General features: G+C 42.6%; 1 protein-coding gene across 4 annotated transcripts in view; it reads right to left on the minus strand.

Annotated features, from left to right (window-relative positions):
• SIAH1 (siah E3 ubiquitin protein ligase 1) overlaps window positions 1–13,846 on the minus strand; it is a 25,442-nt gene extending 11,596 nt beyond the window's left edge. The window contains exons 1-2 of one of the 4 annotated variants that reach the window (XM_061594494.1): window positions 13,447–13,846; window positions 11,554–11,712 (exon numbers count right to left, since the gene is read on the minus strand). Coding sequence is in view for 1 of the 4 variants with exons in the window: in XM_061594492.1 (XP_061450476.1) it covers window positions 386–476 (91 nt within the window). In the remaining 3 variants the exon portion in view is untranslated. Of the gene's footprint in view, window positions 1–385; window positions 1,017–11,553; window positions 11,713–12,929; window positions 13,210–13,446 lie in introns of those variants that run through there. The other 3 variants (XM_061594493.1, XM_061594495.1, XM_061594492.1) reach the window with 3 other exon arrangements.
• Window positions 13,847–26,121: the final 12,275 nt, after the last annotated feature.

Below are 26,121 nucleotides of genomic sequence, written 5' to 3' on the forward strand. Positions count from 1 at the left end.
AATCAGAGCATCAGCTTTATAATAAATTCCAGGATGGTAATGTGTGCTTGGTAATACAAGGAGTGCAAGCACCTGCATGGATTAACTTATGGACACCCGGTGGTGGGTGGCTGGCTGCTTGGGGTTTTTTGGGGGGACGACATTACATTCCAAACATGTAGCAAATGGTAAAGAGAAATAAAACATGGGCAAAAAACTTATTCCAAAAAGTTATGTAAGATTGCAAGGTCAGCTACCATACTCATCAACTGAAAAACGACCTAAAGGTTTGGCAGGGTATCGGAAACGCAAAGAAAATTGGCCCCTCGAGAAATTCCAAGCAACTGCAGACTCTGACAAACCTCTGAGGCGCAGCGCTTAAAAATGCTGGTTTAAGAATTGCTACCTTTTCTTTTGCTGGTTTTATTTCCTGGCAGGCATGTATCGAGGACTCCTTTCCATGCATATAAAAAACTGAAGGCGGATTTCCCCGTCATGAGGAGTAGAGCAGCTCATTGCGTTTCTCCATAGAAACAAAAACAATCCACAACAGAGGCACCTCCTGGAAACGCCAAAGCCGGCGCGAAAACAATACCCAGAAGGGGGCACAAATCCAGGCGAGGCCAGCAGCGCCCTGAACAAGGGAAGGGCGTTGCTTTAAGTAAAGTTTCCGAAGTAATCCAAAGTGCAAGAAGTGCGAGGGAAAAGAAGCTGAAGATCTGGCCTATCACCAGTTAGATCCGCTTTTGATTAGGAAACCTCCCTAAAATGGGCACCCGAATTTCCACCACCACGCCACCTCTTGTTCTTGCGAGATCTCCGGAGCCCCCGCGAGTCTCAACTGGAGACAAGTGCGCTCAAGCCCAAGAGGGAAGCGCGCAGGCAAATCCAAAAGGAGAAGTCGCAACTCCCAATTCAGTGCTGTGCCTCGTGTGGCAAAGCCTTTGGTCGTCGAAAAGAAACCGGAGCTAGCTCTACTCCAGCTCCTAACGCCAGAGAGAGCGAGGAGGCGGTGTCCCGCCTCGGCCCAAGGAGGAAAGGCGACTGGGCGGGCAGATCAGACTCACATGATCACTCGGACTCCGCAGGCAACCAGCTAACGCAAGCATCCATCAAAGCAGAGACTGCTTAGCGCAGCAAAGGAAACGCCGGGAGAAGGGTTGGGCCCTTCCCCCAACCCCGCTACAACCGCCACAAACGGACCGGCCTGTCCACAGCTCGCTTAGAGGACGCTCTGGAGGCGGGATGCAAACGACCGCCAGCTCACCCCCCCCCCGCCTTCCCCCAGCGATTAAATTGTCTCCAAAAGCCGCTGACAGAGTTCAATTACTGTCCTTCCCGCACAGCAGGATTAATATGGAGCAAAATCCGAGAGAGCAAGTCAAACTTGTAGCAGCAAACTTGACAGGCTGCTAACCAGAGTCAAAACTATGGTCTTGAACCATCTAACTGTAGCCAAATATTTAAATGTCACTTAGAGCTTCCCTTTTAACTTTAAGAATGTTGGTACTTTACTGGATTAACTAGATGACTGGTATTTTAGAACAAAGGAATCTGACATACCAAATCAGACTACTGGTCTACCTAGCTCAACATCATCTGTACGCTGCTTGGCAGCACTCTCTAGCTTCATGCAGGAATCTTTCCCAGCCCTGCTTGGATGCCAAGAACGGAACCCTGGACATTTTGCATGCAAAGCATGTGCTCTGCCACCGAACTGAGGACCTTCCCCTAAAAGGTCTTTATATAGACACACCCAGGGTTTTTAAAAAAAACTGAGATAGGAGGAGAAGGAAACTCCACTGAGATTTTACAGACACCAAAGGAGGAATGAGCCTAGTCTAAACTGAGGAACTTGTACCAACATAATTCCAGAGTCTGGCCTTAACTCAAATACTGTACCAAGGGAAGGGAGGAGGGTGCCAGCTGTCTGGAGATATACACTGTACACTCTAGTCAATAAAGGAGGGCAATTTCCATACACAAAATGCCACAGATAGTACTGACTATAGCACTATACAGCAACAACACATGGAGGAAACAACTCCAGGTCCGCATGGCTATACCCCTCACTGGTTAAACCATTTGAGGAATTTCGATCATTAAATAATAAGAAAATGGACAACAGCTAACATGTTGATTGTCTTGCAAGCAAACTGGAGCTCAAGTAGAGCATGGTGAGGATTCAAGGGGCTGGAAGCACATCTCTGACTGGCATCTTCAGGTCTTGTTACAAATTGCTAAAGAGCACTTTACACAGTTTAATGGGGGCTGAGGGCTCCCAGCAACTAGCTAATGACCAGGAAAATCACCCCACTCCTTTTAGGCAACAGAGCCTTAAGTGCCATTTCCTTCTTCAGGTCTCCCCGTTTCTCGGTGTCCGGCTAGCTGCAAAATTGTGCTCCTATTTCCTGTTCTGATCTATTTTGGGTCATGTAAAAAGCTTTTCCAATGACTGTGTGTAGAAAATGGTAACCAAAATGATCAGGGAACTGGAATAGCTCTCTCACAAGGAAATTTTATGTTTGGGGGTATTTAGCTTAGGAAAAAGTGAGGGGGGGGGCTATGTTAGAGGTGTATAAAATGGTGCATGTTGTGGAGAAAATGGACAGAGGTGTTTTTCTCTCTTGCTCATAACCCAACCCAGGGCCATCCAATGAAGCTGAATGCTGGAAAATTCAGGACAAAAGGAAGTACTTCTTCACACAGCACTAAGTTAAACTATGGAATTCCTTTCCATACAATCTGGTGATCGCCACTGACTTAAGGTTTGTTCAGACCCTTTGGCACAAAGTGTTCTACTCACGTTCAAACATGAATAACAGCCTCCTACAGGTCCTGCAGCACAACACAAGGAAGGTCGAGGACTGAGCACCCAGTCCAACATCTTGTTATCCTAGGGCCACACACATAGGGGCAGTGGAGGTGGATCCTGCATGTGCACTTCTGCCCCCCACTCACAAATAGTGTTTGTGCATTCAGACATGTAACGGGCAATAAGGCTATCACTTGCTATTAGTCATGAAGGTTATACGCTACCTTCAGGATCAGAGACAGCATGCCTCTGAATATCAGTTGTTGGAGAACATGAGGAGTGGACTGCTGCCCTCATGCCCCCCTTTTGGCCAGTAAGGATAACAAGATGTTGGACTAGATAGTCTCATCCAGCAGGACTCTACTTATGCTGAGGTTTCTTCCAAAGACACTTTACTCTTCAATATCCTACTCAGTTCTCTCACATCGTCTGTCTTCTTGGACTTTCCAGAGGTGCTTCAAATGGACATACGTGGAACTCACACATGTTGATTTCAATAAAATGAAGTCAAAACGTGGCAGTTATTTGCTCTTAAGGTGGAACACAGGCTTTTGCGGATTGTAGGTGGAAAGTTTATTCTGATCATATTTTTCTGTACATCTGAAATGTTACCGGATACTTAATTCTTAAATGTCAAAATAGATTTACCACTGATATCAGGAGTTAAGTTGAGAAAACAAAATATTGTAAGCAATATGATTATAGCAGTTAAGGCATCAATCACAAAAAAGTGGAAGTCCATGAAAAAACCCTCTAAGAGTAGCTTCAGAAAGCAAGAAAATTTTTAAGGAATAAGGTTACTGAAATTATACAGAGATCTGAAAATATGTTTTGAGTCTTTCTACTCAAAATAGGCACCTTTTCACTCTCTCTTATTTGAGTAGTGTAGAAAGCGAAGTATTGAGTTTATTATAGATTTAGGCTGCAATCCGAACCACATCTACTCAGTACGTCATATTGAATTCAATGAAGCTTACTTCCAGATAGTTGGGGATATGATTGCAGACTAACAGAGCAATCCAACTCAGAGAGGCCGGCTGGAGTGGAGCTGGTGGAAGGGTCTGTCACATCCAACTGCCCTTCAGGAGCCACTCAGAGGGCAGGATGCTAGCTATGCTGGCAGGATGCAGCGGCAGGAAATGAAATGCATGTTTCCATCTACCATCCCTTTTCCCAGTGTATTGGTTGTCAGGACAGCGGGCCACAGGACCAAGCCAAACAAGCTCAAGATGTGGCGTTAACTCCCCCTCCCCTTAGTTCCACTCCTGACACACTCCCGGAATGCCCCCTTTTCAGGCCTTCCACCAGCTCCACTTGTGCCAGTCTCGGCTCAGCCCTGCCTGCGCTCAGGTGGCAGGAGAGCTCCCTGGCCATGCCAGATGGTGCCGGAGCTTCTGGCAGCAGAGTCTGGTGGCACTAACGCCCTTCTTCCTCCGCCATAGCTACACTGCATCCAGCAGCCCTTCAGCTTGGCATATCTAGGAGATGGATTGCACCCTTAATATATATAATTCTTTTTGTATGTTAATTCAATATTTTGTATCAAAGAACTCAATATTTATAGTCACAGCCCTTTAATTAGGATTTTTTTTGTTCCCTTATTCTTTTAGGATAATTTTAAATTTTGTCTATTTGTATTATTCACTTCTTATTGTTGTGCTTTAAAATTGATAAAACAATTTAAGAAGTGAACCAAGGGTGCACAGCCACAGTTCACTTCCTTAACTCCATAATGAAACACAACGTAGCAAGTTCAAAACTAAAATGGAACCAGGAAATGCAAGTATCCACCCACTCACACACACTAGCAATTCTTTTTGCAATTATTTACACAAACACACATAAACATATGCATGCTTAAATTGAAGTTAAACCAATATTCTAGAGTTAGTCAAAATTTATTCTTTTTTAACAATTACAAGAGTACTGGAGAAAATAAATAATGAATGTTTGCCAAAATAGTAATGATTTCTTTTTAATCCATGTACTTCACAGAAGTCTGCATAATAAGTAGACCAAGACAGGTCTGAATGACTACAATGGTATGGATTGTTGCAACTCTTAAATTTTAATGCGTGTCTCATTTAAGATTATATATCCTACCAATTTTCCTTTCAAAACACTAACTTACTAATGTGCTAATGAATCACTTTACTTTAGTTATTTTGAACTGCACAAACAGAAAGATTCAGTGGAGATAATTAAGGGTTTTCTTGAACTCCTATCAGTCAGGAAACCTCACAGCAAGTTTCAGCTTTCAGTACATGTATGAAATCAAAAAGGGAAGTTATAATAAAGTTAATGATACCATAAAATTCAAATATATAGGCTATATTATCCCTTTAAAATGCTAGCAAGATCCTGAAATCATCCCTCGCTCCCATTTCATATTTCACAGGTACATATAATAATTTATAATTAATTGCGGTGATCTTTAAGAAGCCACCTTTTATTTTTAAAATTATTTATGAAGTTGCTGGAACAGAATTCCAAGGACTTAAAAGACCTTTTTGCATTTACAATGAACTGCATGCACACACATTAAAACTTCTGACCCCATTTCCTTCCCATCAGCATCTCCACACTTTGTTTATTATTTATTTATTTATAAAATTATTTGTATACCTCTATTTCATTAAAAACACCAAAGCAGTTTATAACATGTTTTAAACAACCACCAGCACAGAATTTAAAAAAAACATTAAAAAAACAATAAAAACAAAGGTCACTTGCTGTGAAAAAAGTGTGTTCTTAATGACCTACATAAGCATGGTGAAACCGAAAGGCTTAGAAATTAAAACAGAAGGTGCCTGGCTGAATCTCTGTTGGCAGAGCATTCCAGAGAACTGGGCCGATGACACTGAAGGCTCCATTTCGTGTTGATGTTCAATGAGCCTCACCAACTTGGGCGACAACCAGAGCCGCTCCTGCAGAAGATCTCAGTGATCAAGCTGGGATGTAAGGGTTCAAGTGGTCCCTAAGTTACCCTGGACCTATGTTGTTAAGGGCCTTGTAAATTAATACTGCTGGTTTGGCAGCAGATGGGCAGCTAGTGCAGATGCTTTAAAAGTGATGTCACATGTTGTCAGCTGTATGCTCCCTTCAGCATTCTGGCCACCAGATGTTGTACCAGCTGCAGCTTCTGAACCAGGGCCAAGGGCAGCCCCACTTCGAGTGCAATGCAGTAAACCAGCCTCGAGGTTATCAATGCATGGACTACAGAAGTCAGACTATCCCTATTCAGGAATGGCTGTAGCTGATGATCCAGACAAAGCTGGTAAAAGGCACTCCTAGCCACAGAGTATACTTGGACTTATTGTGTTAAGGGGTTATTGCTGAAGTTCCCCAAAATTTGAAGGCAGCTCATATTGCATCATAAGTGCCTGCTTCCACTGCATGCACACATCTAACCAAGCAGTCCTTTGGACCGGGGCCAGGCTCTGCAAAGATTAATACATAGCAAGGCTAGTTCCTATATCAAGCACAAGCAGTGAAGGCAAGCATCAACTTCTATTCTTATATTTTAATAAAGTAAGTATACCTGTGCCAGTAGTTGAAAAAATACCCCAAAACCCAAGATCATCAAGGGTCTTTTAAATCCCTAGAAGTAGCAATTTGGGATTTAAAGACCACCCTTTTATATAAGCCAAAGGGAGTGGGGAAACAGAACAAAATAAGCACCATTATCCCACCCCTGGGGAAATGACAAATCAGTGCCAGGGCAGGACACACTATTCCTTCTGTGATTTATCTGTCACAACACTGATGCTGCACTTTCTCCCTCTGGAATGTAGCAGCATTCTGCCCATGTGGGGCTTAGGCAAGGGCAACATTTTCAAGCCCTCCCTATACAAAGTAGAAAATAAGCCTGATGCAATTAATGAGCATTGCACAGTAGCTGTAGCAGTGCTTGCAAAACTGTACCCATTGTGAAAAGTGTCTTCAAATACCAACAGATTGCTAGCAATCAATAGCACAGAAGTGTCCAATCTTATTGAAAAGCATGCGATAAATATATGTCCGGGGTATAAGACAGACTACTCTACCATACACTGCAAAACATATTCAGATACCAGAACCCTGTTTGGTTTTACCTCTAATCTCCTGAGTCAGAGGTACACGTAGTTGCGCAGATGCAGGCAGGAGCTCAGGTCTAGCTACAGTATAGAGTCAGGACTTTGGTGGGGGCTCTTCTCTTGTCTATGAGTTGCACACACCTCAAAAGCACATCTGCTCATGTAAGGTGGGGCACCTAATTTTCACCAACCCCTTCTACCCACTTGAGCCCACCCACACCCTGAAAAAAATGCTTCCAAGGCCTGGGAGACCCTCTCAAACAGGCAATATGACATAGATGACAGTTATAGCTGCTGCTGGTGGGAGGTTAGAGAAAATTGGGATGCATGAGAAGCACCACCTTCCACTAAAGAAAAGGCATGACTGGATATAACTTTACAGTATCAAGCATGTGCCTGCTTTGTTTATCATCAATGATGTCAATTTTCACCAATTTGTTCATAGAAGTCTACAGTTTTAATAAAAAATAATACTCTGGTTAATAAAAAATACTTTGAGAAACCTTAATTTAAAATGTAAAATACTTATTTCAGTTTTTAATATAACATTTGTGATGCCTTTCACAATTCCCAAGATGTATCTTAAAAGTCTATTATGATACACTTCAATGTTTAAGATGTGATAAGGGCCCCATATACTTATACAATTTTATGGGCATGCTACTTTAAAAAAGCTAGATTTACGTTAAATGCAACATGAAGTTCTCGTTACTTGGACTGCAAGTGGTTTACACACTAGACTAATAGCACTAATTTAGTGGCTTACATGATGCAAGAAGTATTTACTTTGCCTTGCATCACATCAAGATTGATAAACAAACTGACTTAACAGATAATAGAGAGCATAGGGACTCGGTTCAAAGAGATAGTGGTGACTTCTAAAGTCCTAAACAACTTGGGCCCACCATGCATCACAACATTTAAGATCAACAGGAAACACTTAGGTATACCATCTATGCATCAAGCCAGAAACATAACAGCTGGCAGAAAAGCATTCTCCAAGAATTTAGAACTCTTCCCACCCTGACACTTTGTTTTTTATTTATTTATAAATGTATTTATATATTGCTCTCTCAAAAACATCAGGGCAGTATTCAGCAATATAAAAACATAAAAACCATTAAAAGCAGCACAGAGCGATCATTAAAATTACTAGCTACTCAAGAAAAGTTTACATAACAGTATAGGCCTGTCAACATAAAAAAATTCAAGAGATGCCTGAGCCCAAGTGTTTTCTGGTGTTAAGACACTGGGATACAATATTTAACATGCAAGTTACCAGTCCCAACTCCTTATTTGGATAAGATATATTGTCCAATACACAGCATTCACCAATACAACAATTATAACTTAATTTTCCCTGTGGCATTCATTTCCTTCAAGAAATTATGAAAAACAGTGCAAGAAACATGTGTCAATACTCTCGTTAGCTGAATCCGTCAATGAAACTATCTGTCCTTGGGTATGATGGTTAACATCAGAAATTAACTTAAGTCAGGACTAAAATTCCTGTATTTCAAGTACCTGGTTGCTCAGCTGCCTAAAAATTACCTTTTTTTAAAAAAAACCCTGTGTAAGTAGTGCCATGAAACCTAATACTGCTCATCAAAAATATGACACTGGAGAATTTTTAATTCTACCACACCATCCCAGCTCATCAGTCTAACAGTTTGATTGCTCCAGTGGGATTCCAGGTTTTCCCATTTTAAGCTACATAAGGAGTGATTGGGACATACACCAAACAAAACAACAACAACAAAACACAAGAGAAAATATGTAACACAACACCCCAGTGTTCCCAAGAAAAGACGCAAGGCTAGTTAGGCAAAATTAATAAAAAGTAAGTCCTCTAGAGGGACTTGTATAAAACATATTTAATTTTGAACTAAAAGAGCTACTTAGTGTATCTGTAGTTAGACAGAATGTGCTCCTAGAATCCATTGATTCAACCATAACAAAGGATGCTGCTGTTTTCCTAAAAGTGATCAGGACCCAACTAGTTCTGCCCAAAGGATCATTTGGATGTTTGCTTTTCAAACACCAGTCACCTTGTGCCACATGGCAAGGCTTTAAAAAAAACTGAGAGAAGTTTAAAGCTTGTGATATGACATGGCTAGAGGTCCGCTGTGGGGGGGGAAAGGGCAAAAATTGCACTGGACATATGCATACCCTTGGGAACACACTTAAACTAGCTCTTTGGATCTCAAATGACTGAGAAATAGAGCAGAGAGAGCACTGTGTGGAGAGCAATAAGCTGAAAACATCTCAGGGTGCCTCTCTCCAGGAGCCTGATGAATTTTCTACTTGTTCGAGTGCTTATGTCATCTGCAGTCACCTATGTTCCACTTGTATTATCTGTAAATATATCAAATATTACGGAAAACACCAGACATTTACAGTGATCCCTCCTTCCCAAAGTAAAGCAAGCCCAGGTAAGTGTTGACCCTGGAGTTTGTCTTCTCATCACATGGGGAACATGCAGCAATAATAATGTACCATATGCTTACTTTTCTGACCTAATATTGTGGTAATCATAGTATTCATGTAGTTCAGACAGAGATACTATGATTACCACAATATTAGGTCAGAAAAGTAAGTATATGGTACATTATTATTGTGATGAGAAGACAAACTCCAGGGGCAACACTTACCATTTGAGTGAATGCTGGTTGTCAGTTTGATCCCAGTTAAATACAGTTTTGTAACTAATCCTGTAATAAAACCTAATTAAAGACAGTTTTTTAGGTTATATTATTATGACCACCTTATGCTATGCTAGTTTTGTTCTTGATTAGTACAACTAATTTAGTAGAATCAGCTTATCTGTAATTTAATTTTATTTAAACACTTGTACAATCAATCTCATTTCTAAGCACATTTTTTTAGTATATGAAAAATGGGGAGGACTGCAGTTATCCTGCCCTAAGCTTGTGAACTGAGTTTTTTTGTAACCAACTGAAATACTTTAGACTGCAAAGGCTCCACTATTGCCACAAGTAATTGTAGTATGGCATTTGTAATTTAGAAAATAAGATTTTTATTTCTAGCACATTTACTCTTAGCACCACTTCACATACTGGCATGATACTGCAATAAATTTGTATTTCTTTATATAATGATTATTTCCACACATGAAAGGAGCAATGTGTTAAACAGTCTTCTTTAAACCAATTAAGAATGGCAAACACGCAGTCACACAAAAAGAAGCCCTTTAAATCTTTGGAAGGCACACACAAGCCCTTGTTTATCATCCAATCATATCTATCTTTCTGTAGCTTCTTTCTTTTATACTATATTTAGGAATTCACTATCTATTTCATCAAGATTACCTCACAAATCAAGTGATACCTGTACAGGACTAGTAGTGAGAGCCCCAGGTTCAAATCTTACCTCTGACATGAGAAGAAAAAGTGGCCTTAGACAAACCACTAACTCTTTGCTTTAGACCCTCATTACACAGCATGGGGATAGTAATACTGAACTATCTTTCAATGCTGTTGTAAGAATTATCACAATAATGTGTGAGGAGTTTTGAACACATGAAATGCATTATATAAATGTTTAGTATAATTTAGCTACTTCACAGAAAGTCTGCTTATACACAGGTGGTCCAATGCTTCATGCTTTCCCTACTGTTATTTAACTTCATGAACCAAATGATCATGCAAGGTTGATATCAGAATACTGAAACAAAATTCCATACTCAAATAGCCAATGACTTCAAAGTAGCTTAGTTAAAAGTAAGCACACAGTATTTATACAGAGAACAAGAAGAACTAGGTCATGGCACAAAGGCACAAAAACACAAACAGTGCAGAACTTTAAAAACACAAAGAGTGAGATATGGCATTATGCAATTGTATGCTTCTGCATATGATGAAATCAAATCATACAATAATAGTAGTAACAACACTAACATCATCTGGAAAAGTATCATCTTCCTCTGTATACAGCTAATTTCATTTAACAGATAGTCTACATGAGTCCCAATACATGGACAATTTCCATTATGCTTGTATAGCTGTGCATATGAAATTGAAAGTGGCAACATGGGTTGCGTATTTCCTCATTCTAAACTTCATCACTTGCACACACTTTCCACAAGTCCACCTTGCCCTAATTTACCAAGTTTCCACAGTGCAAAACCAGCCCTGAAAGGTTACCCTCTCTTATACTAGACAAGTTCAGGAACTGCTTCTGCAGTACAAAACACATACTCAACATGAAAAGCACTTTCCATATTTTACCCAGTCCCTTCACTCTACACAGGTTAAGTAATAACATATCATTATGTACATAAAATAATGCATAGTGATGCACTATAGCACGGAAAGAAAGCAGAGCCAAACAAGCAGAGACATATCACAAAGTAGAAGTTGGGAGGAGGAAGAGAAGTACACAACAGACAGATCAACTGTGATGCAGAAACAGGAAGAGGAAGACTGGACTGTCCCTACCTTTTAAGATCTCTGGTGAGTCAAATTGGTAAGGAGGGTGAAAGTATAAAGTTCAGCAAATACTACAACTAGGCCTACAATCCTGTGCATACTTAGGACCTGAAAGAAAGCACCACTGAGCATAATGGGACTACTTTTAGTACATACACATCGGATTGCACTGTCTGGCTACAATCCTCATCACACATACTAGAGAGTAAGGCATACAGAACATAATGGGACTTACTTCTCTGTAAACACTTGCACAATAGATCTTGTAGTTTTACTAGAAAAGAGAGATTATCAGCTTCCCTCCCACTTCTCTTTGATCTCAGGTATTGCTCAGATAGGTGATACCAAACTTCTTGGGATCAGGGGGAAGAGGTGTTACCAGCTCCCAATAAGTCTTGAGAACAAAGAGAAAGAAAAATGTATATATAGAGAAAAAGGCAAGACAGAAAAACCAACTTAACCCTTCCCAGCCAAGTTCATTATTTAAGGCTGCAATCCAATACATGTCTACTCAGATGTAAGTTTCATTGGGTTAAATGGAACTTTTGTTCTTTTGTTGATTTTGACTTATGGTGACCCTATGAATCAGTGACCTCCAAGAGCATCTGCCATGAACCACCCTGTTCAGATCTTGTAAATTCAGATCTGTGGCTTCCTTTATGGAATCAATCCAGCTCTTGTTTGGCCTTCCTCTTCTTCTACTCCCTTCTGTTTTTCCAGCATTATAGTCTTCTCATTATGTGTCCAAAGTATGACAACCTCAGTTTCATCATTTAGCTTCTAGTGATAGTTCTGGTTTAATTTGTTCTAACACCCAATTATTTTTCTTAAGGCTGCAGTCCAAAACATACTTAGTAGGAGAAGACTACCATATATCTCTTTATTTCTTGTTTTCTGCCCGCTAAAGAACCAGTGTGCTCAGATTAGGGCTACAGACCAAACCCAGTAACTACTGGATTTTATATTTTCAAACACACAAAAAAAGACAAACCACCACCATTGTTTCCTTTATCCCACGTAGCCTCCTGAGTGCACGCTGCAATCTTGTCTGGTGCCAAGCAAGGCTTATCCAACCGCATCTATCTAATCTCCTCCTGCATTCCACATTAAAGACTGTTACAAACAGGAGACAAGTTTGGGGCAACAAACATCACCCTACCCAAATTATCTCCTTTCCCACCCCTATCACTTATTTCTTTTTAACATCCACCTTGGTGAGGAGAGCTAGAGAACCTGAAAGGGTGCACATGGCTTTGTGTGACCTTGAGTCAGATAATAACAGCAGCAGCATTACTACACAGTGACTGTCCTGCTGGGGGTGTATGCGTGTGCTGCTGCTGCTGATAGCAGCATTCCTACACTGTGGCTGTTGGTCTTACTCAGGAGTAAAATATAACATTATTAATAACAGCATTATTGTACTGTGGCTGTCGGTCTTACTAGGAAGTAATTAATAGTAGCTGCATTACTACACAGTGCCTGTCGGTCTTACTCGAGAGGAAATAATAGCAGCCTTACTATACTGGTGCTGTCGGTCCTACTTGGGAGAAAATATTATTAACAGCAACAACAACGCTAGCAGCATTACTGCATTCTGGCTGTCGGTCTTACTCGGGAGTAAGCAGCACTTTTGAAGGCAGCGGGTCTTCCTCCTGAGAAAACCGCGCCGCGCGGTCCCGTCCCTTCGCCTTTTTGAGCGAGCGAGCGGGCCCCGCACCCCGTGAGGTGAAGGGACGAGCGTGCACAAGGATTGGGGTTATGACGCCACGCTGCCGCCAGCGCTGAGGCCAGTCTCGCCTTCGGCAAGCCCTTAAGAACACAAAAGGCACCCAAGGCCAGGCCAGGCCGGCCAGCCCCGTCTCCAATCACAAAGGGAAGGCGGAGCGGGGCTTGCGCGCGGCGGGGTCTCACATCCACCGAGCAAGCGGCACAGCCGGCCGGCCTTTCTCTCCCTTCCTCCCTTTAAAGCCGCAGGCCTCTCGACCCAGGGCCCTCCTCCAGTTCCCTACAGCAGCTCCTCAGGCGTCGTTAGGCCGCGATGAGGCCTGCTTTGCCGACTCGGGCGCGAGGAGAGAGACACCGCGCAAGCAAGCAAGCGGGGGCACATTCATCCACTCATTTGCCTCACCTGTAGGCGCTGGGCTGGGCGGCGAGCCGCGGCTTGGCTCCCACCCCGGATGGACCGCGAGAACCGTGCGGGTGGGTTAACGTGGGGGTGGGGGGGAGAAGAAAAATAAAAAGAGAAGGACGAGGGGGGGGAAGAAGCAGGCGGGCGAGCAGGCGGGCACTTCTTGGCTGGTCGACGGTTGAGCGCGTGAATGACACACATACAAAAATAATAACAACAGGGAGAACGGGCCGGGGGGAGAGGAGAGGAGAGGAGAGGGGAGGGGTTAAAAAAGGGTCCCCGCGCTCGCTCCTTCCCTCTACCACAACCAGCGTTGTTGCCGCCGGCCCGGGAGGGAGAGAGGGAGCGCGCACGCGCGCCCAGCTCTCCAGCGACTGCGCGCGCGCGCTGCCGCCACGAGCAGCAGCCCTGGAGTCTTCTCGGTCTCCGCGCACGCGCAGCCGGCCTCGCCTGACAGGGAGCGACGGAGGGAGGGAAGAGGGCGGTTTGTGGCTCCTCCTCAGCTCTGGGATCACCTCAGCTTTGGCTAAACCGAGACAGATTTTTCCTTCTGTTCGTTCTCTCTCTCTCTCTCTTACACACATACACACACACACACGCGGGGAGGGGAGGACCAGGCTGACTTCATCCTGCATATTTGAAATGCTCTGCAAGGGGATCAAAGCAGGGGGGTAAATGCCTCGCCGGACTCGTGCTCTTTGCAAATATGCAGTTGCGTAAGAAGAGCCTGGCTGCTAGATCAGGCCAAAGGCCCATCTGGTCCCTCATCCTGGTCTCGCAATGGCCAACCAGTTGCCTACGGGAAGCCCGCCAGGAGGACTTGAGCGCAACAGTATTTTCCCCACTTGTGATTTCCAGCGACTGGTATCGAGAGGCATGCATTCAGGTGTCCTTTTTGCCTTTTGAACAGTCCGGACAGATTAAAGGTGCTGGAGATCTTTTTCCTATTCTAACCTTTAAAAAAAAATAAAAATCAATATGTGAAGAAAATGGAAGGTGAAACGTGGAGTTACTAAGCATCTAACATACGCCTCTGATTCAATGAAAAATATTTTTGTGTGTGTGAAGGGTATGTGTTTGTCTGGCCCTGCCCACTACTAGAACGTGCCCCCCCAACAACTTTCAACCAGAACAATGTGGCCCTCAGCCTAAAAAAATCTCTACCCCTGATTTAAATGTTAGTTTCACCAAAATGAAATCATATCCTTAAAGCACACACACACAATTATTTCCCATTGAATCGGAGGCATATGTTAAAGTCTTGATGTGAAGGATAGACATAATGAGCCACTGCATATGCCAGGATGGTAGTGTTGCCACTGTGTGCATTTGCCATGAAACATGAGCTTTAACTCTACTTGAAGAGGCTTTCTTTTGTACTGTATCTTATCCATGTGCCTTCCATATTATCCAGGGGGGCCACCATGCTTCTGTAACATCTAGCCTTGTTCACACTCGAAAGTCCTCTGGATGGATCAGGTCACTTTGAGTTCAGTTGCATCGAGGGAGGGCTGTAGCTCACTGGTAGAGCATCTACTTTGCAGGCAGAAGGTCCCAGGTTCAATTCCCAGTATCTGTAAATAGGGCTGGGAGAGACCTCAGTCTAAAACTGTGGTGACCAGCTGACAGCCAGTGTAAACAATACTGAGCTAGATGGACCAATGTTCTCACTCAGTATATGACAGCTTCCTAAGTTCCTAATATCTGACCATGCACGGCTGCATTGACAGGTGTTGCTTCCTGAGTAAAATTTGCACAAATGCAAAAGGTAAAAATGGCATACTGCATCTGTGTAAACCAGTGCCAAGTTGCAGCACCCATGGTTGCACTAGGTCAGATGTTACTTTCTCCATACTTTCCCCACAAGGATGCTTGTGGGGGGACGGGACGGACAGGAATGGGGAAACTGCAGCTCTGTGGATGTGTAGGACTCCCAATGCCCATCAGCCCCAGTCAGCATGGTCAAGAGTTCTAGATCTCCAATGTCTGGAAGACCACAGGTTCTCCATCCCTGGCTTAGAATGTCTGAACAAAGCCTCTGTAAAGGCTCCTTCCTTACATAGACCTTATTGGAATTTGTAAGCTGCTTTGGAAGCCTTTTTCCAGCTGAAGAGCGGCTACATAAAAATGCTTAAAATATATAAAATAGATCAGTGGCTGTACTGCTGCAAAAGAAGTCTCTGTGCCAGCACTGTACTTGAAAGCCACTGGCACTGGCACTGAGACTTTCTAGAGGATTAGCCTCAATCTAGTATTAGCTATATTGAACATTAGCATCAATAAATATAACAAATAATATTAATAAATAAATGATATTGAGCATTAGCATCATTAAAGAAATCCATCTTTTAGTGTGGTAACTCTTATGCTCTGGAACGCCTTGCCTATTGACATTAAGTGGGTACCATTGCTGTCCTCTTTTTGATGCTTTCTAAAAACTTACTTGTTTAGGCAAGCTTACACAGACATATAAAGATAACTTGTATTTTAATCTGAAATTTTAGCTTGTGATATAGTTTTAACTGTTGCTATTTATATTCTGATTTTTTAAAAACATTTACTTTTATTGACAATTTTAATGTATATTTTATATTCTTCCTGAACTGCTTAGAGGTTTTTATTTACAATTAAGGGGTATACAAATTCTATTAATAAAGCAAGTAAATAAATAATATGTGGGGTGGATCCTAACTTGTCATGGTGTGTGAATGGCAGCCAGGAACATAAAGTCTGAAAATGGGACAAGCCATACATGCAGCAGAATAGAGAGAATGTTGAATTTCTACCTTCCTAGGGTTGAATTAATCTGATACTTAGGACTGGAGTAGTGGGATTTTTTTTAGTGGCAGACAGGCATCATTGGAGACAGCATTTCCTTAGAGATAGGGTGTTCTGGATGGGGTGGCGCAGAGTGCTTCCCATCAACTTTGGCTGTTGGCTCAGCTGCAAGCCTATCTGCACAGGGATAACCTAGCTTTTGCTGTCTACGCTCTGGTAATCTCTAGGTTAGATTACTGCATTGTATTGTACGTAGGGCTGCCTTTGAAGACAGTTTGGAAACTGCAGCTAGTGCAGAACTCAATAGCCAGATGGTTGACTGGAGGTAGGAGGTCACACAGACTGCACTGGCTGCCAGTTAGTTTCTGGGCTCAATTCAAAGTGCTGCTTTTGTCCTATAAAGCCGTATGTGGCTCAGAACCCCAATACTGTGGGAACCGCCTCTCCCCATAAGAATCTACCTGGACCCTGCGGTCATCATCTGAGGCCCTTCTTTATGTGCTCCATCTGAGGAAGGTACAGAGGATAGCAACATTAGATTGGGCCTTTTCAGTGGTGTCTCCCTGGATGTGGAATGCACTCCCCAGAGAAGTCTGCCTGGCACCATCTCTATCAATCTTTGAGGCCAGGTGAAGATATTTTTATTCACCCAAGAATTTTGCTCCTAACTAATATTCATATTTTAGTTGGGTGGGGCAGAATGTGTCCTTTTTATGCTATTGTTGGATGAGCACTTTGCGTGAAAAATGTGTTTGGTTGTGTCTTTTTAAATCTCTGTTGTATTTTAAATATTATATTAGATGCTTTTAAACTTTGTTAAGTTGCTTTGAGTCAAACCTTTTGTAGTAAGTGACAAATAAATAAAATCATCATCATCCTCTCTTGGGGGGCGGTCTGCCAGTTGAGGGTGAAGTCAGAGCTAGCAGTGGTGGTATAATGCAGGGGTGGGGACTCTCACCCCATGGGCCAGATGCAGCCCTTCGAGTCTCTTTATTTATTTATTACATTTATATACCACCCCATAGCCGAAGCTCTCTGGGCGGTTTACAGCAATAAAAAACATTAAAAACAAATATACAAATTTTAAAACACAAAAAATAATTTAAACACAATTTAAAAAAATTTAAAAAACAATTGAAAAACACATGCTAAAATGTCTGGGACAAGAGGAAAGTCTTGACCTGGTGCCGAAAAGATAACAGTTTTGGCGCCAGGAGCACCTCATCAAAAAGAGCATTCCACAATTTGGGGGCCACCACTGAGAAGGCCCTCTCCCTTGTTGCCAGCCTCTGAGCTTCCCTCAGAGTAGTAGGCACCTGGAGGTGCACCTTGGATGTTGAGCGTAGTGTACAGGTCGGTTCATGTCGGGAGAGGCATTCCATCAGGTATTGTGGTCCTAAGCCATGTAAGGCTTTATAGGTTAAAACCAGCACCTTGAATCGAGCACCTTCATCTGGCCCTTGGGACTCTTCCCACACCATACCGCCTCCCCAGCCCTACTTCACATCTTCCTTGAGTGTTTTTGCCTGGCTAGAATGTGTCCTTGAACTCTTATAATGCCTTTTGCTTGCCTGGATGAAGGATAGAGAGAGATGTGTAGAAATTGGCCTACTGTACAAAGGTAAAATTTACATTTGTTATCCCACCCACTTTTGCATCTGGTTCCACCTACCAATGGCATGTTACCAGAATGTTGGCAGGCTGACTATGAGCCTATAAGCCTGAGAGACACTCCACCCCAACATGGCCTATATGATTTTTAAAATGACTTCAGTTTGGTTCATTTTACAAAGATACTGCTTGAGACATGATGGAAAAAGCAGCTGAAAGAGTTATGTCCGTCATTTCAACTGAGAGGATGATGCCAGTCATATGCACAGGACATGACTTTTGGCAATCCAATCAATGCAATCCCAAAAATAATTGTAAAAGTTTGGCCTTCAAGAGAGGAGCCCATTGTTCAGACCTTATCAAGCTAGCTAAAAGATGAATGCCACCACTTGTCTTCACAAAAGAAAAGCCCATCACCCTGACCATACAGGTTTGGGGGTTCTGGGTTCTGGTTGCCCAGTTCCACTATGAAATCACCTGCTGAATTGCTGTTCCGGGTTCTTTCTTCACTGTCTCTGGACCCCTGCCTGCTGGAACAGAGGTCCCTGCTTGCTGAAGCTGCTTCAAAAGCTCTTTTCAAGGCTCCACTACTTTTCCTGCTTTGCTCTGGACCTTTGCTAGCCAAAGCAGATCCAAGAAGCCATTTCAGGACCCCTGCCTGCTGCATCTGCTGTTTCCCTGCGTGACCCAGGAGTCTCAATGCGCTCCAGTTCAATTTCTAGATTGCCCATCAGGGCTGGGAAAGGTATATCTTGCTCTCTATCCGGTTCTGGAGGTCCTTTCCCTACAAATTGTAGCCTGCACATCTGCTCCCTTTGCTTGTGTTTGACTATGTGTGTGTGTGACTTTCAGAAGCTATTTTCTGGTCCTCCCTGGCAGCTGCACATGACTGAGGCCTAGTCTGCAAAGTGAACCCAGAGAGAGGGCAGGCTAGTGTGCCTTCCTCAGTTGTGCTGAACTCAACTCCCCGACCTCATCTCCTCTTATGCCTTGTGTGCTTGCTCCGTCGTGTGTGTGTGTGTTGAGAGTGTATATGAGTTCAGTTATGATTAGGCTTATTTAGCTACTATTGTTACTGAATCCCCACTAATGTCCATAGATATGTACTGTTACTGAGCTGTTCCCCATTGAAGTGTTAAATGTGTATATTTTGATTCTGTATGTATATGCTCAATAAATATCTCCATGTTTAAGATCTGTATGAATGTAAGTTACTGGGTAAATCTGCCAAGACGCACTACTGCCAATGTCGAAAGATCCTAATTCACAAGACTTGTAGAATATGTGAATGTGAAACACGTGTCTACAGAGGCCTTGCTAACAACGAGGAAATGAAGCTCTCAATCTGAAAAATGTTCCCTACCCTTGGTATAATGAAACACCTTCCCAAGGGAGATCTGTCAAGGGCGGCCCTTCGTCCTTTACCAGTAGGCAGTGAAAACTCTTCTATTGCAGCCAGTGTTTGGCTGTCATGCAGCACAAATCCTCTGCATGTTTTCTTGGAAGCAAATCCCACTCTGTTCAGTTCTGCCTACCCCAGGTGACCATGAAGAGGATTGCAGCCTTAATGGGCTGTGTGAAGTGCTGTGCTTTTCTGCCATCTATATGTTCCTATATTTTATACTGCTGTCTTGGCTTAATATTTCTGATATGATTTATTGCTCTTTTAACAATTTTGTTAGTCACTTTGATCATCTTTTAGATGGAAAAGTGGGATATAAATGACAGGCAATAAACAAACAATAGACACAATTCCTTCTTTCCGTCTTGTTCCTCAGTTCCTTTTCTTATTCCAACCCATTATTCTTTCATCCCATCAGTTTATCCAAATGATCATGTTAGAAATCTGGGTTTTATGCACAAAATCCTTCTCTCCTGCTGGTTGCAATACAAACAGCCTGTTTGTTTAGCATATCTGATTTGCATATTCATAATTGGCCTAAACTCTGCACTTCCCCCAAACCTCCTACATTGCTGCTGTCCCCTCTTTCAGCTATTGCTTGGTAGTCACCCTGTAATATGGCTTTGGGCAGTGAGTGTAAAACGAGGAGAAATATTTACAAAATTAGACAATGTTTTAAATGTCTCTGCTTGAGACCAATTGTAAAACCTTTTATCGGGAGAGTACAACACTTCAGAAATTGGCAAGAAACGAAGGCCAAATGAATGAACCTCTTTCCAACTGTGACTGAGATTTGGCAGACTTGACTGGAGGTTCCTCACTCTGTTTGAGGCTGAGAAGTGTTGGGAAACTGGGCAAAGATGCTCCCAATAAATGATGAAATAGAGCCTTCATGATGGAAAGTAATACCTTCCCCTGGGCTGGGCTTGGAAGGGCAGGGCAGACATTAATGCTCTTAATCCTCCCTGTCAGTTGTGTTAAGTATCTTTTTACACGTCGCTGAGTTATCATGGCTGAGATTCTCTCTAGTTTCATTTGACTGAGTTCCATATTCCGAAAGACCATCTTTCAGGACCCCCAGAAGTGTTTTTGAAGGTAAGGCAGTGTGGGCCTCAAGTCAGTCCAATTAAATTAAATTAAAAATGAAATTCAGAAAGGATCCTGAAAAGATACAGTTTAAAATTATTACAGAATGATCAGACAAAGATCTAGAAAAGCACCAACACATTTAAGAGGATGCCCGCATTTGCTAATGGGCAGAATCATGGAAGTTATTAGAGCAGGAAGACACCCTTCAGAAAATGCTCAGATCAGGAGAATGAAAAAAGAACACAAATCTACATAAGCAGACAATGCAATTAGACAATATAATGCAAAAATATAAAAAACTATTAGGCTAAGAATAAATATTTAAATACATTACAGGCAGGAAACTAGCTAGGGAGGTGACTGGACCATTGGATGACAAGGTATGCTAAAGGAGAATAAGATGATTACAGAAAAGCTGAATGCTTTGCATGTGTCTTCACTACAGAAAATGCAGGTGTATATATTCAACTGACTTATTTAGGAAGGGAGTCTGAAGAACTGAGTCAAGTAGTGGTGACAAGAAATGAAGTTCTAGGGCTAGGCCTTCTCGGCAAATTAAAGATTAACACATCACTAGGTCCCAATGGTATCCACCTTAGAGTTCCTAAAGAATTCGGATGTGAATTTGGCGGTCTTGAACAAAAATATGTAACATCCCTAAGATTGGTTTCTGTAGCAGAGGACTAAAAAGCAGCCAATGTAACACCCCTTCTTTATATAAAAAAGGGATCAATTTAGTAGGGATCCAGAAAAGTACACAACAGATTAATGTTTATTTCCAGTAAATTGGTGGAAAATATTAATAAAGATCAAGTATACACAGGACTGATGAAAGTTCAAGAGGAAAGCACAAAAGCAGGACTACAGCTGAATGTCAAAAAGACCAAAGTAATGACAACAGAAGATTTATGCAACTTTACAGTTGACAATGAGGACATTGAACTTGTCAAGGGTTATCAATATCTCGGCACAGTCATTAACCAAAATGGAGACAATAGTCAAGAAATCAGAAGAAGTCTAGAACTGGGGAGGGCAGCTGTGAGAGAACTAGAAAAGGTCCTCAAATGTAAAGATGTATCACTGAACACTAAAGTCAGGATAATTCAGACCATGGTATTTCCGATCTCTATGTATGGATGTGAAAGTTGGACAGTGAAAAAAAGCAGATAAGAGAAAAATGAACTCATTTGAAATGTGGTGTTGGAGAAGAGCTTTGTAGATGCCATGGACGCGAAAAAGACAAATAATTGGGTGTTAGAACAAATTAAACCAGAACTATCACTAGAAGCTAAAATGATGTAACTGAGGTTATCATACTTTGGACACATAATGAGAAGACATGATTCATTAGAAAAGATAATGTTGAGAAAAACAGAAGGGAGTAGAAAAAGAGGAAGTCCAAACAAGAGATGGATTGATTCCATAAAGGAAGTCACAGACCTGAACTTACAAGATCTGAACAGGGTGGTTCATGACAGATACTCTTGGAGGTCACTCATTCATAGGGTCGCCATAAATCGACGTTGACTGGGAGGCACATAACAACAACAATACACAGGACACGTCTTTTGGAAGAAGAATCAGCATGGTTTCTTCAACAGTAGCTCCAGTCTCAACCTTTTAGGATATTAATAAGCATGGAGGTAATCCAGTATCCATTGTATACTTGAACTTCCAAGAAGCGTTTGACAAAGTCCTACACCAAAGGCACCTGGGTACCCTTAACAGTCATAAGATAAAAAGGACAGGTCCTCTTATGGACCAGTAACTAGTTAAAGAGCAAGAAGCAAAGGGGGAAGGAACCCAGGTGTATGTATTATCCTAATGTGGCTAGTTCTACAGGGCAGTGAGGACATTGTGAAAAAGACGTTGTGTGTGTTGCACATTTGAGGGCCAAGGAAGCATAATGTCCATTGAGAGGAATGCCTACCAAAAAAATGTTTCATTCAAGGAAGGCAACCTCCGTGTGTAACTCTGATGCCTCACAGTGTTTCTTTTGCCTTTACTGCAGGGATACAGAACCTTTTGCAGTCCAAGGGCTGCATTCCCTGATCTACAACCTCCCAAGCACTACACGCCTGCAGTGTGTGGGGCCACAAGCAAAAATGAGCAGAGAGATAGCTGTGACCCTGTCCTTTGTACAGTAGGCTATATTCCAGCCATTCAAAAATCAGAGGTTTTTATGCACATACACCCCTAGACACAAGCTTTTCCATCCACACTTCTCTCAACTGTGAGGGCCTTTTCAGTTGTGGCTCCCTGTCTGTGGAATGCTGTCTCCAGCAATGTCTGCCTGGCACCTTCACTGACATCTTTGTGGCACCAAGTAAAGACTTACCTTTTCCCCCTTGGCATTTGATTGACTGAGATGGTGTTGTTTTGTTATGAATGTGCTGCCAAGCTTGCTGTGGCTGTTGTGGGGGTTCTTTATTCTGCTTATTTGGTATTATATATTTCTGTTTTATGTTTTTAATATATTGTGAGTCACTTGGAGATCTTTGGGTAAGAGATGACTAAGTCTAATAAATCATCATCATCATCTAGCCAAGCAAGAAGCATTAGCATATTTCAGGGGCACATTCCAGCCAGACAACGTACTTAAGTATGTGTATTGAGGAGTGTAGCCTGGGGAGAGTCCCAAGGGCCTGATGGAGAGCCTTAGGGGGCCCCATTCCACCCCTGGGCCTGTGGAGAGTCATGTGGGTCTGATAGAGAGTCTCAGAGGGCTGAATGCTGACCCTGGGCCTGAGGTCCCCTACTCCTACTTTACTGCTATATAGCAAACCTTGGAGCCCACAAGTTTCTTTTTAGTTGGTGAAGTCACCATAATAATATTATTCCCCGTCTCCTGTGATGCATTTGGACAGGGCTGTCTGGGATTATGTTAGCCATCCAATTTGGTATGGTAATATTGAGCTTTGCCAGTGGTGTGTCCCTTATTCTCTTTATTAAAACCACTCCCTGCTAAGGTAGCTGTGTTGTTACGTTACCTTGTCCTCAGAGAGTTGGTTCTGCGACCGGCATCCTCCTTAGAAAATAGGGGAAATGCTTTCTTCGTTTCTAGCCAAAGCGCTCTAAATTTCATCTACGCCAGGTTAAATATAGGCCCTAAAGTAAACACAAAATTAAATACAAAAATCCTTTAACCTCTTCTGTTTGAAATAAATCTCAGGCCTTTTCCCCAGCTGCCGCCACCACCACTGTCATCGTCGTCTTCTTAAAAAACTCTTAGGGAAGATGATACATTTATAGCTCTTCCTGGAAGAAAATTTATCACTCAACAGCGGCATAAAGATATCCTCTTCCAAAGTATTTTGATGTGTGTGTGTGAGGGTACACACATGTCAGGGAATGACATGACAACAGTGTGCAATGAGGCAGTCAACCAAAATCCTTTTGTAAGCTCAGTCCGTGCTTTTGATGGATCCTGCTGAAAAGTGAATTTTCTCTGTCAACAAGCTAAAGCTGGTGCATTGTCCGGACAGCTGCACAGAGTAAAATAAACATCCATTTCAATAATGTATGGAATAAATCCTTCTCGAGCTGGCCTGGAGGGGATAAACGGACGCATTAAACAGCATACCCTCAAGCCAGGGGTGGGGCATGCACTTTTCCTGCCAGCCAGCTCTGGAAACCACTGATTACACTGTGGAGAGATAAGATGCTTTAAATGCATGCCACGCAGCACCCAGCTCTGTTGCTCCAGTACCGCTGCACCTTGTTGTGTCTGTGAACCAAACTCCCTGGCCAAGTGTATGACAGCCTTCTACTTCCCATGCTGGGGAGGCTCATTATGCATTCTGGATAATGGACTGTAGGGCAACTGAGGTCAGTGGCTCAAAGATGTGCAGGGACCTATGGGCACCACCGCTTATGCATTACCACCACCACCACCACCATCCAAATAGGAAACACATCAAAAGAAAGGAGGACATACATTTGCATCAAATGGACATTTAGAAATAATTACTGATATTCAAATAGAAATATAATACATCTCACCATAGTGACAAAGACTTTGACTAGGTAGGCTGTGAGCCTTCTCAGTTTGCTGTCCAGGTGCTAATTGTTCTTGGTCAACTTCAAGGCCCCTGATCTCTCTTTTTAGGGTTCTTTCATCTTTAAACTAGACAGGGATTGGGGTGCCCTCTAAACAAAGAACTGTTCTCCTACACCCCTGTAAACAGCATACTATGCTTTGTAAAACAGGGTATGTGGATACCCTAGAACACTGTTCTTCAACCTTGGGTCCTCAGATGTTGTTGGACTACAACTCCTGTCATCCCTGGCTGTCGGCTAAGCTGGCTGGGGTTGATGGGAACTGTAGTCCCACAACATCTGGGAACTCAAAGTTGAAGGACAGTGCCCTAGAAAATGTTCGGTATTATAAAAATACACACAGAAATAGGAACTAATTTGGTTGGTCCTATTTCTTAGCAGAGTTGTAAAAACACAAGCAGCAGAATGAGAATATAAACCAGCCCACCTTCCCTGGGTTGAAATAACAACGGGCACAATCCTTTAGGAAAAGAAAAGAATGTTTACTCACAACCTCTTCACCTGTTCAGAAGAAGATAGGCTCTAACTTAGAAGAAAGAAAAATATAGAAGTCTCAGTCCATCTTGGTGGTTTAGTATTGATGCTCTTAGAGAGAGCATCTGTGCCATGCAGCCTCTCTCAATGGTAGGAAGATCAGCAATGGAGAATATTCAAAAATTCCCCAGGACAAAGGAGGAGGAAGTCAGGTAACTAAACCCCACCCATTAGGAAGTTATAGCATGATAAACAGGTAGATGGGATATTTCCCAAATATCCCTTAAAGTGACCATGCAATATTTGCCTATTCCAACAGAAAATGCCCTCAGTGGGCCCCCTTCCTCCTCAGCACCGTCACCGGCCGCTGCCTGTTCACTTGTCCTTTCCAGTTTGGCCAGATCTACACCACTGCCTAGTGGGAGAGAGCAAGGCACATGGAGGACACCGTAGTGCCAGGAGACTCCTAGGTCAACAGTGGGCCCTCTGCAGGGGTTTGAGCCTTAATATGTTCCCAGTTATGTGGCACTGGACCCGATTACATTTTTCTGGTATAACTTTGACTGCTCAGTAAAGGATAGCTGTTGCAAAACAAACGAATGCAACAAAGAAAGTAGAGCCCGCAGCAATGTTTAATGAGGCAGTCAGGGCAGTAACCCTTCTGACAAGGATATTACCAGTATGTCCTTGTTTCCTCGGTGAGTCGTTAGAGGTTTTGCACTTCCAGGATGGGAAGTCAATCAGTTTTAATACCCATCCGCTCAGATGCAATTCTTCAGCTGCCATCTCGACAGGAAGATCTTTCAGCTTGAGTTTTCAAGTAGCCTCTGTCAACACAACATTCCCTTTTCATCATCTTTCTGATTATTACAGAACCTCCATTTGGAAACCCCCCTGGAACAGCAAAGCCTGGAGATGATGGATGTCGGATTCTATACTCTTGCCTAAAGATCTTTGAACCTAATGGACAAATTTAATTGGTTCCCGACTCTGAATCTCCCAACTGGAAATGAAGAAAAAGAAAAACACCCCTCAACATTCTTACCTGTAATTGAATGTCTTCAGTTTTGTGGGCAGACTCCTCAATTCTCTCTGGAGTAACTCTGGGACAACAAAGGTAATAAAGCTCAACATTGAAGTGGCTGTAAATTAAGTTCCACCATTACTGCACGATTTGTCTTTTCTTTATCTTTCACAGCCCACTTGTTAATGAGATGCCCCGCAGTGGGAAAAGGGGGAGGGGGGGAGGAAAGGGAATCAGA

This window comes from Rhineura floridana, chromosome 13 (assembly GCF_030035675.1).
Source record: "Rhineura floridana isolate rRhiFlo1 chromosome 13, rRhiFlo1.hap2, whole genome shotgun sequence".
Taxonomy (NCBI): Eukaryota; Metazoa; Chordata; class Lepidosauria; order Squamata; family Rhineuridae; genus Rhineura; species Rhineura floridana.